Source organism: Carlito syrichta, unplaced genomic scaffold (genome assembly GCF_000164805.1).
Source record: "Carlito syrichta isolate Samal-C Ts95f unplaced genomic scaffold, Tarsius_syrichta-2.0.1 Scaffold109649, whole genome shotgun sequence".
Classification (NCBI taxonomy): Eukaryota; Metazoa; Chordata; class Mammalia; order Primates; family Tarsiidae; genus Carlito; species Carlito syrichta.
Window position 1 is genome coordinate 80229 of NW_007053745.1, and position 11620 is coordinate 91848.

The 11620-nt window shown below is 49.2% G+C and overlaps 1 protein-coding gene across 1 annotated transcript; it reads right to left on the minus strand.

The window, feature by feature from the left end:
• Window positions 1–10712: 10712 nt before the first annotated feature.
• Window positions 10713–11072, minus strand: LOC103271164 (leptin; the record flags this gene model as incomplete). The annotated part of the gene is made up of 1 exon (XM_008068623.1): window positions 10713–11072. A coding segment is annotated over one exon (360 nt), but the record flags the coding sequence as incomplete, so codon positions are not given.
• Between the last annotated feature and the right edge of the window lie 548 nt (window positions 11073–11620).

Genomic DNA, 11620 nt, shown 5'->3' on the forward strand with positions numbered 1-11620 from the left:
CCTCTCCCCTCTCCCTCTCCCTCTCCCTCTCCCCTCTCCCCTCTCTGTCGTTGCTGTTGCCCAGCCTGGAGTGCAGTGGCATGATCACAGCTCACTGCAACCCAGAACTCCTGGGCCCAGGCGATCCTCCCACTTCAGCCTCCTAAGTAGCTGGGACTGCAGGCACAAACCACCACAACTGGCTGATTTTTAAATTTTTTGTAGAGATAAGGTCTCACTACGTTGTCCAGGCTGGTCTTGAACTCCTGTCCTCAAGCGATCCACCTGCCTCAGCTTCCTGGAGTGCTGGAATTACAGGCATGAGTCACTGTGCCCAGCACATGCTTCTTTTCTTTGCTCCTAAACTTAATAGCCCTAATCTAAAGAGCACATGGGCTTCAGCTCTTGAGGTCAGACACCCATTCAGTTAACAAGTACTTGTTTCGTACCTACTCTGTGCCAGATTTTAGCCTTGGTGTTGGGGATGTAGTGAGAAACAAAACAGACCAAAGATAAGCCCTACCTGCTGGGAGCTGACATTTTTGTTGGGGTGGGTGGGTGGGTACAGTGATATTAATTAATAAACAAATGTACAAGTAAAATATATGGAAGTGATGAAAAGTGGATGGGTGGGGGGTGTCGGGGGACGATGACTGTAATTTAAGAGCTCTTCATCCAATAGAAGGAGCAGAACAGGTGACTAATGGAGGGAGCTTCTGGCAGTGCTGGTGGGGCAGATAGGCACACCTGTGGGCCTCGGCGTGCACATATGTGTGTGTGTGTGTACAGCCAGTCAACCCAGGCTGTAAACTCCTTAACACTAGAACAACGACATGGCCAGCAAGTGCTTTTCCTGATGGCTGTCACTCTGATGGAGGAGGTGGGGCAAATGGAAGACAGCTGGAAATCTCTATGTGTGTGTGTTTGGGGCAGGAATGAGGCAAGGAGATATATAGATGAGGATTTAGATATAGATAGTGATTAGATATATATTATAGATATAGATGTAGACATAGATATAGATGGTGATTCATATATATAGTGATCAGATATATATAGTGATTAGATATAGAATATATAGATGTAGACATAGATATAGTGATTAGATATATAATACAGATGTAGATATAGACATAGATATAGTGACTAGATATAGATTGTGATTAGAAATATAGATATAGATATAGACATAGATAGTAATTAGGTATAAATATAGATTAGATATGTAGATATAGATGTAGATAGAGACATAGATTTAGATTAGATATAGATTTTATGGATATGGATGATGTCAATACAGATGATATAGATTAGATATAGATATAGATTATATATGTAGATGCAGATATAGACATAGATATATATAGATGACATAGATATAGACTAGATATAAATATGGATTGGATATAGATAGATATAGATAGCGATGATACAGATTTAGATTATATGAGCTATAGAGGACTTAGATGTAGATATAGACATTCATTAGACATAGATGCTATAGGTATATGTATATCTCACCTGGGCACTGCAAATCAGGCTCCAATTCTCATCCTCAAGGGTGAGTTGTTTTGGGGGCAAGTCTTGTGAGACGTCTAAGCCTCAGTCCCATCATCCAGTGAATGAAATGTGTACTGAACACCCTGCCATGCTCCCCCAGGGGTGGGACCCATCATAAATCCCACCAGCCTGAAGTATGGAGGAGTTTTCTAAACTGTTTCCATGATCCCCTGGTAATTGCTGGGCTGTGCAGACCAGCTCCGGATCATGGGTCAGATTCAAAGTCCGAGCCAAAAGAGGAAGGGAGCTTCTCCCGTCTGTGACTATCTGGGTCCGTGTGAGGGGGAGGCTATGCTTTGTGTGGCCTGTGTTGTATGTGCTAGCTCTCCCTCAGAGAAGTACACACATTTTACACACAGAAAAGGTGAAGCTGTGAGAGCTGGCGTTTCTTCAGGAATTACGGCATAAAAAGGACGGGGCCATCATGGAGACCTCAGGGTTGGTTTTCTGATGGAAACATTAGCCTGAGATGAAACACTGACCTTCGACAAGATATTGGTTCCAAAGCCGTCAGTGCCAAAGGGCCCAGTTTAGGCTGACTGAAGGGAAGCTCCAAAGGGGATGCCTCACATGCCTTTTGTTTATTTTATTTTACTTTTTGAGTCGTGGTCTCACTCTGTCACCCAGGCTGGAGTGTGGTGGCACAATCGCAACTCATTGCAACCTCAACCTCTTGGACTCAGGCCATCCTTCTGCCTCAGCCTCCTGAGTAGTTGGGACTACAGAAGCATGCACCACCACACCCAGATAATTTTTTAATTTTTTGTAGAGATGAGGTCTCACCATGTTGCCCAGGCTGGTCTCACACTCCTAGACTCAAGCCGTTCTCTTGCCTCAGCCTCCCAAAGTGCTGAGATTACAAGTGTGAGCTACTGCTTACAGCCTCACACACCTTGAGTAGACCCCTTGACTTGTCCTGTCTGCACTCTCTGAATGTACTGAATTTAGGAGAATTCTATGGGGGTGGTGTGGGAGTGAGGATGTGAATAGTGGTCTGCCTCTGACCCTGGGAGGGATCTGAAGCAGTCCAGGGGAGAGATGAGATGAGCCTGCCCAGGTGGCTGCCAGATCCCCAGGGCAAAGTTTCGAAGGTGGGTTCAGTGCCTCATGCTATAGCACCCTAAGTAGGAAAGGGGACAGGAATCCCATTTTCCTTTGCAAATGGTCTGCCAGCTTCTCTCCCTATTCAGCATATTTAATTCATAGGGACCACTGCATAACTGGGATACCAGGATCCCCCCTTGGAGAGAGGGAGTTGGCTTCCATGGGACACCTGAGGCCCAGCAGGTCAAGGCAGCGCCTGAGGCCCCAACACCTGCTCCTTTGACTTTTTTCCTATGAGCTCCAGGACTCGTCTCTCTTGCATCTTGCAACTGGCTCTTACTGCTCTCTCCCTGTTTGATTTGCTAAATCTCTGTTTTAGTTCACTGTTTCACACCCACACTGACAGTCTGCTGTCCCCCCAAGGCCCTGGGACATCTGCCAGGCAGTGAAATCAAATGTAAAGTTAAACACAGCTCGGCTGCACATCACAGTCTCATGCTCCCTCTTCCCTCCACCCCCTCCTTCCTTCCCAGGAATGCGAATTCCCGAGCGGTAGGGGGCTGGGCTGAACCGGACCTTTCCAAATAATGCCTATTTTGGAAATTTCACCCAAAAGTAAGAGTCTGGTATAATAAACCTCTTTGTACTTATCACCTAACTTTAATAATTCTCAACATTGGCCAGGCTCGGTGGCTCAGCATGTAATCCCAGCACTTTGGGAGGCCGAGGCGGGCGGATTGCCTGCGCCCACGGGTTCGAGACCAGCCTGGGCAACTTGGCGAGGCCTTATCTCTACAATAAAATAAAATATAGCCGGGTGTGGTAGCGCACCTGTAGTTCCAGCTACTTGGAAGGCTGAGGTGGAAGGATCACCAGAGCCCAGCAGGTGGACACTGGGGTGGCCGTGAGCGTGCATGCCACTGCATTCCAGCCTGGATGAAGGAGTGAGACTCCAACTCAAAAAAAAAAAAAAATTCTCAACATTTTTCTGATCTTGTTTATCAGCATACACACACACACATCTCATATATATATACTTTTTTTGAGACAGAGTTTCACTCTTTTACTCTGTCACCAAGGTTGGACGATTACAGCTCACCATAGCCTCAGATTCCTGGGCTTAAGTGATCCTCCTGCCTCAGCTTCTTGAGTAGCTGAGACTACGGGCATGCACCACCATATCCAGCCAATTTTTCTATTTTTTGTAGAGACAGAGTCTTGTATTATGACCCAGGCTGATATTGAACTCCTGCCTCAACCTTCCAAAGTGCTGGGATTACAGGCATGAGCTACTATGCCTGGCCTGCTTATATAATTACATACATTAAAATTTTTTTTTTGCTCAAGTATCTTAAGATAAATTCCAGACATCAAACCATTTCCCCCAAACTACTGCTGTTTGAATCTTGAATGCACAAGGAAGCATTTAGGAATAATTAACCACCATGTCATCATTACACCTAATGAAATTAACTATAATTCCTCATCATCATCTAAGATGGAATCCACATTTGAATTTGTCTCAAAGTCATGTTTTACCTTCAGTTTGGACCTGTATCTTTGAACTAAAAGAGGTTTGCTGAGCAAAGTAAGAGTGAACAGAACTGTGATAAGAAATTTAACCTTGGCTGGGCAAGGTAGCTCACACCTGTAATCCTAGCACTTTGGGAGGCCAAGGCTGGAGGATAGCTTGAGCCCAGGAATTTGAGACCAGCCTAGGCAACATAGAAATAAAAAAATTAGCCAGGACTGGGCTCAGTGGCTCAGCCTGTAATCCCAGCACTTTGAGAGGCCAAGGTGAGATGATTGCCTGAGCCCGTGGGTTCAAGACCAACCCCGGCAACTTGGCAAGACCTCATCTCTACAATAAATTAAAAAAAAAAATAGCCCAGCGTAGTAGCACACACCTGTAGTTCCTGCTACTTGGAAGGCTGAGGCAGAAGGATCACTGGAGCCCAGCAGGTCGACGCTGCAGTGGCCGTGAGCTGCAGTCCAGCCTGGGCAATGGAGTGAGACTCCAACTCAAAAAAAAAAAAATTAACCCAGTGTGGCAGCGCACACCTATAGTCCCAGCTACTCAGGAGGCTGGGACAGAAGGATTGCCTGAACCCAGGAGTTTGAGGCTGTGGTGAGCCATGACTGTGCCACTGCACTCCTGCCTGTGTGACAGAGTGAGACTCTGTCTCAAAAACCTTTAATAGTTAGGGCTGTTTTAGGCTTTATGGAGAATGTGCTCCCTTGTGAAATAATTGGCTAACTCTACAAGAGTGTCAATTCTTTCGGCTCCCACGTGTGAATGGAAGGCTTGCACTGTGCTAGACACCACGCAGCCAGTTGCCATGGGTGGTGCTTGACTTTCTGTGCTTCCTTCTCTCTGCTTCCTCGCCTCTCTTTCTCTGTGAGTCCCGGGCCTCTTCCATCTCTGCCAATTCCTTTTCCTGTCCTTGCTCTCTCTCCCCTGTCAAGAAGGTTTCTCCGAAGTGAATCCCCTTCTTCCTGAGGACGCCTCTCTTTGGCCTCTTTCCTTAGGTGGCACAGGGGCCTGTCTCTGGTCTTGGTGGTGCTTCCTGGGCCTCTCGGGAGCCTGGCTTCATGACTTTCTCAGCGTCTAAATCCATCCCCTGTTTCCTTCCAGCTGTCTTACCTTGGGTACCTCCAAGAGCAAAGCCTGAGATGAACATTCCTGTACAGGAGGTTTCTTTTGGGAGGTGTCTGGGGGAGGAGTGAGGCAGGCAGGAAAGAGCCAGTAAGGAGTGCCTTACTGCTCTGGTTACTGGTATAGACCCCAGATCCCAATCCATGGAGAAGGAACCTCATACTTGCCTCTGCCGAGGTGGGAGACTGGGGCATTTATTCACTGAACCCATGCCCTACTGGTTGAGACTTGCTGCCCAATGAGGAGCAGGTGGATCAGAACACAGAGACAGGCAGGATGGGGGCTGGCTTGGTGGGAAGGGTGGGTTGTAGCTGGAACGGCCCAGGAGGGAGAAGGAGGGAGAAGTCTTTCCAAACTAAGTCATGAACTTCATGGGACTCCAGAGAGCAGGAGATGTGGTGATGGGTATATGTTTCCTTTTCTTTTTGTTTTTACATGTTTGTTTTATTTATCTATTTTCCTGGGCATCTCATGGTGGGACTCTCGCTGGAGTCACATGGGGCTGCCCCATCCTAGAGAATGGCAGGGGCATGTGATGTAGGCCTGGTCTGGCCAATAAGAGCCCTCCTAAAAAGGTTTGCTGTCACTACTGACTGAGAGAGACACTCATCTCCCATGAGCCTTGGAGGTCCTGGAGGCCATCTTTGCCACCCATGGAGAGGGAAAGCCTGCCCAAGGAAGAAATGAGTACAGAGGAAAGAGGCATAAGACATGGGCCAGAACTTGGACTTCTTAGCAACATGGGCTGATATATTCTCTCTCTCCCTTTTAAATTTTGTTCTTTCCTTTTTTTTTTTTTCTTTTTTTAGAGACAGTGTCTTTCTATATTGCCCAGGCAGGTTTCCAACTCCTGGGCTCAAGTGATCCTCCTATCTCAGTCGACTGAGTTACTGTGATTACAGGTATGAGCCACCACGCCTATCTACCTTTTTAAAAGTTTACCTTGGGTTCTGGCACTTGCAGCCAGAGGAGTTCTGACTTAAAGAAGCCAGGCACCTTCCCAAGCCAGGCACCTTCCCAAGCCAGGCACTTTTCCAAGCCATCATTCACATCTGATGGTCCTCTTCTGTGTTCTCCCCTCATTCAGGATCTTGGGGTCCCCTTCCCTTCCCTCTAAGCTAGTATGCAGGTGCAGTGGACTGAATGTTTGTGTTGCCCCAAGATTCTTATGTTAAGATCCTCAGCCTCAATGTGATGATATTAGGAGGTGGGGCCTCTGGGAAGTGATCAGCTCATGAAGGGGAAGGTGGAGTCCTCATGAATGGGACTCTATAAAAGGTCTCTATAAAAGGGGTCCCAGAAAGCTCTCTCACTCTCTTTCTGCCATGTGAGGATGCAATGAAAAGATGGCAGTCCCCAATCCAGGAGAGGGTCCTTACCGGAACCCAGCCATGCTGGCCCCGTGACCCTGGACTTTCAGCCTCCAGAAATGTGAGAAATCAATGTCTGCTGTGTAAGCCACCAGTCTGTGGGAATTTGTTGCAGCAGATCAGGCTGTCTACGACAGCAGGAAATTTTGGCCCCTGCAGCTGTTATCTACACTTAAGGTAAGCTGACATGCCCTCCCTGGCCCAGAACTACTGACATTTAGAGCCTGTTGCCCATTGGTTTGGGAAGGAAAGGAAGGTTCACTTAAACCCAGACACTGTGCTGGTTCATTGTCTTGCTTCATCCCCAGAGCAACCAGCTTTTCTGAAGCCAGGAGGGCCTTTGAAATCACTCATGGAAGTGATTGCCTTTGACCAGCCAGCCCTCCCGGTCCCCCAGACTTGGGTTGAAACCGTCAGGTGCTTATGTGTACTGCAAGGGATGGTTGTCTGTACTACATGCCTGCAACATGAGAGGCTCCCTCTTTTGACTCTGTGCACCTGGCTGAGTCTGTTATTGGGCTGCATGCTTTTTTTTCAGTTGGAGTCTCACTCAGTCGCCCAGACTGAAGTGCAGTGGCTGCTCCCGGCCACCGCAGCTTCGACCTGCTGGGCTCCGGCGATCCTTCCGCCTCAGCCTTCCAAGTAGCTGGAACTACAGGTACGCACTGCCACTCCCAGCTAATTTTTTGATTTATTGTAGAGATGAGGTCTCGCCAAGTTGCCAAGGCAGGTCTCGAACCCGCGGGCTCAAGCAATTCACTCACCTCGGCCTCCCAAAGCGCGGGATTACAGGCTGAGCCACCAGGCCGGGCCAGCATGCTTATTTTGTTTGATTGTTTGCGTGGGTTATTTTTGTGTGTGCTTTTGGGGAGGCGGCTAAATAATTTGGTGTTCCTCAAAGCTAATTTGCAGCACTTCACTGAGTCTGGTGCACAATGTGCTCATCTGCCAGCTCTGTGCTTCGGGGTAATCCTTTCGCCTGAATAACTGGCGGCTGGCTGTGGCCAAGCCTGGGCGGAGCTGACCCCAGCGATGGATGGAGGCCAGCCAGGCCTTGCCCTGTCACACACAAACAGCTCTCCCGAAGCCCCTCCACAAAAGGCGACAGGAAACAAAGACCAGGGGGCAAAGTTAATTTATTTAGATTTTTAAAAGAACAAAACAAAAATTTTATAAGTAACAAAAAAAGACAACCACGTGCACATGGGAAGTGTCACACTCTGGCAACGAGTCATGGTGCCAAGTTCTCTGAGCAAAAGGCTTGAGACATCTCTACCCAATTGGGTGGCTGTGATGATCTGAGTCATGTTTTACAGAGCCGGTCCACCTGACCATGGCAGGCGCTTCTTACCTTGTGGCTCTTACCGTTTTTAATATCAAGATCCCTTGCAGTACCTTCAGCATGTCTCTTCCCCTCCCCGCTCTCCCTTCTCTGCCTTTTCCTCACTGCTCACGCCTTCTCCTCCCTGTCTCCACACAGCAAAGCTTCCATCAAAACAGTCTCTTCCCTGCGGGCAAGTCACATCCCTCACCTCCTTCAAAACCTGCCTCAAAACTCTTTCTTTCCAGAAAGCACCCTGATCTCCCCCACACCACTCCATCCCTAGAGAGCATTGCCTGGCTCAAGGGACACTGTGGGGGGCAGAGGACCTGGGCTCCGGGCCTGATCCTGCCACTTGTTGGCTGTGATGGTCTTAGGTCTTTTCTTATTATTTATTTGAGTCAGAGTCTCACTCTGTCACCCAGGCTGGAGTGCAGTGGCACAATCACAGCTCACCACAACCTCGACCTCCTGGACTCAAGCAATTCTTCTGCCTCAGCTTCCCAAGTAGCTGGAACTACAGGTATGTGCCACCACGTCTGGCTAATTTTTTTATTTGCTATAGAGACGAGGTCTCACCATGTTGCCCAGGTTGGTCTGGAACCCCTGGGCTCAGGAAATCCTGCTTCCGCCTCCCAAAGTGCTGGGATTACAGGCGTGAGCCACTGCACCCGGCCCTTATTTTTCAAGTCTCAGTTATCCTGCTTTAAAGGGAATATAGCTACACAGTGATAGAGCCTAACGTGCCCTGAAAAGTAAAAATGCTATGAAGTGCAAGCTAGGTGACCTGTAGGCCCCTGGGCATGGCCACCCTCAGCTCATACCATTCCCACCTGCTGCTGACTGCACGGTGTGCTCGGTCATGGCACACAGGTGAGTGGGGTTTGACCATTTGGAACGTAAGGTTCCGGAGGGCAGGACTGGATCTGGATGTTGATTTGGGGAGTCCATAACACCAGGCGGGGCTGAGCACGAAGCCGGTGCTCAGTCTTCAAGTTTATTGATTTGATTCAAGTTTTCTCGGGCTGATCCCCCACCCACAGTGTGATGGTGATATCAAGTAGGATGGTGGAAAAGCCAAAGTCTCCTCGTCCATCCTACTGAATGCGACCTCCAGCAGATAGGGCAATCCTGATGGCCTGGCCTGGGGTCCTGGCATCCACTCAGTGTGCTTGCTAAAGGATTTCACTTTCCCACTGGGGATAGAAATCCTCCCAGAACAGGTGAGAAACATAGCCTTGCTTTGGCGAGTCAATCAGACGAGAACTCTCCTTTGGCATACAGACCCCAAATAGGGACACTGCCGGTAACAAACCCAGAGTGGGATACCAAGGACCCCCACTATGAGATCTGCTGTCTCGAGTGCACGACCCTCACTCTCTGATAGGAAAGACCACCCTCCCACAGTCGGAGAAGGCCAGAGCTCCTGCCCCAACAAACAGCCTCCAGCTTCAGGACTTCCATTCATGGCACCTGCTCAGACCTCACATCCCCCAGAAGGGCTATTTAGCCTTTGCTATTTTCATGGAAAACATCTTAAGGGGTTGCAGAAGATGAGAAAATGACCTCACCCCTTCCAAAGAACTCACCACACAAAAGTTATTTGGGAAACACATTTTAGATCCTTCTCCCTCCTGCCAAAACATTCCCCACCCCTGGGTACACACAGCTGCAAATTGCACTTGACAAAATCGGTCCTTTATTTATTTATTTATTTATTTTTGAGTCAGAGTCTCACTCTGTGGCCCAGGCTGGAATGCAGTGGCATGCTCACGGCCACCCCAGTGTGGACCTGCTGGGCTCCAGTGATCCTTCTGCCTCAGCCTTCCAAGTAGCTGAAACTACACGCGTATACTACCACACCCGGCTAATTTTTGATTTACTGTAGAGTCGAGGTCTTGCCAAGTTGCCCAGGCTGATCTGAACCCACAGGCCCAGGCAATCCACTCACCTCAGCCTCCCAAAGTGCTGGGATTACAGGCTGAGCCACCAAGCCCAGCCAATCTTCTTTTTAATACAACCTAGCCCTTGGAGAGTTCTCAGGACAATGCCATCGCAAACATTGTAACTCAAAGTCAGTCACAGTAGAAACAAAACCAGTTATGGAAGAACGGAGCACCACCTCTACTGGGTCTTGCTCAGATGATCCCAAGCCTCAAGTCACTCAGAATGGGTTTGCCTCAGCCAGATTCACTGATGGGATTGGAAACAGCACTCCAGAGTAACCCCAGCCCTGGTGAACCCAAAGAGCCTGGATAAGTTGATGCTTTGCTTCGAATCCATCCAGAATAAGATGCATAATAAAGACATCAATGCTTCCAACTTGTGTTGCTTGGGAGTTTCCAGCTGTGTGTGGATGTGGCCTTCATGGTGATCTGCAGAAGTCTCAGAGGGAACCTTGTTCTGATCATCCAAAGGCTCCAGGCAGCCCTCTCTGAAGTCGCCCTAGGTCATATTGGAGCATGCAATGAGGAGATGGAATGGGGAGGGGACAATTCTTGGTGGCCGAAGCACTTGGCAAGAATCCCAGATATAGTCCACTCTTTGCTGGATGGGCCCCCTACTCCTGGTGAGAATGGGATTGTGTCTATGTATCTTTGGTGTCAAGCAACATGGAACTTATGATCTTATGCCTTTGGAAGGATTGCTTAGAAGAGTGAGAGAAACGGACAGAGTCCTGGATAAGGGGTATCCACACAAGGTTCTCTTCTCCTGTAGACACCTGGAAGTCAAGGTTTCTTCCCTCAACATGGTTCTTGGGAGTAGAGTGGTCTTCAAGGCCTCAGCACCTGGGGCCGAGGTCCAGCTGCTGCAACATGTCCTGCAGGGATGCCTGCAGCCTGCTCAGGGTCACCACCTCCATGGAGTAGCGTGAGGCTTCCAGGACACCATCCAGGCTCTCCAAGGTCTTCAGGCCACTGGAATGAGGGAAGGGGCAGCCCTTGGAGACAGCCAGTAGGTAGAGAAGGTCCCGGAGGTTCTCCAGGTCATTAAGTATTTGGACCACGTTTCTGGGAGGCAGACGGGTGAGAATCTGCTGGTAGACAGCCAATGTCTCGTCCATCTTGGATAAACTCAGTACAGGCTGGAGCCCAGGAATGAAGTCCAAACCAGCGATCCTCTGTAAGGAGGAGACTGACTGCTGTGCAGGAAGAAGCGAGAGAACGAGTGCTTAGCACGGGACAGGGAAGTCACTTTGAAAGCCCTCTACCTTCCCCTTGGTCCAGGCTTTTATATCCTGTGCCCAGGTGATAGTCAAGTTTCTCCCTGGCCTCCTGGACTTCCACCCTTCCCAACCACTCTATTCTACACTTCCAGACCAACTTTCCCAGGCCTTTCCTTTCTCCAAATGGCCTCTGCTGAAGAACCAACTGTGGCTTCCTATTTATCTTCCCCAGACACCTGAGGTCCTGCCCGAGCACCACCACCCCCAGCCATCCCCGGTTTCTTCCACCCTCAGCTGACTCCTCCCTCTCAAGCAGGCTCTCCAGGCAGTCCCTCCTCCTTAGGGATCAAGGTTGTACCCTCAGCAAGGGTCCCTTCCTCCTCTGCCCCTGCATGGGAAGGTCTCTCCCCATCTGACTGCCCACAGCACTGAGACTGGCCACCTCAGTGGTCACCACCCCTTTGCTACCATGATACTGTGTATCGTACCACCTAAGCTGGGACACTCTGGATCGATCATGTGCA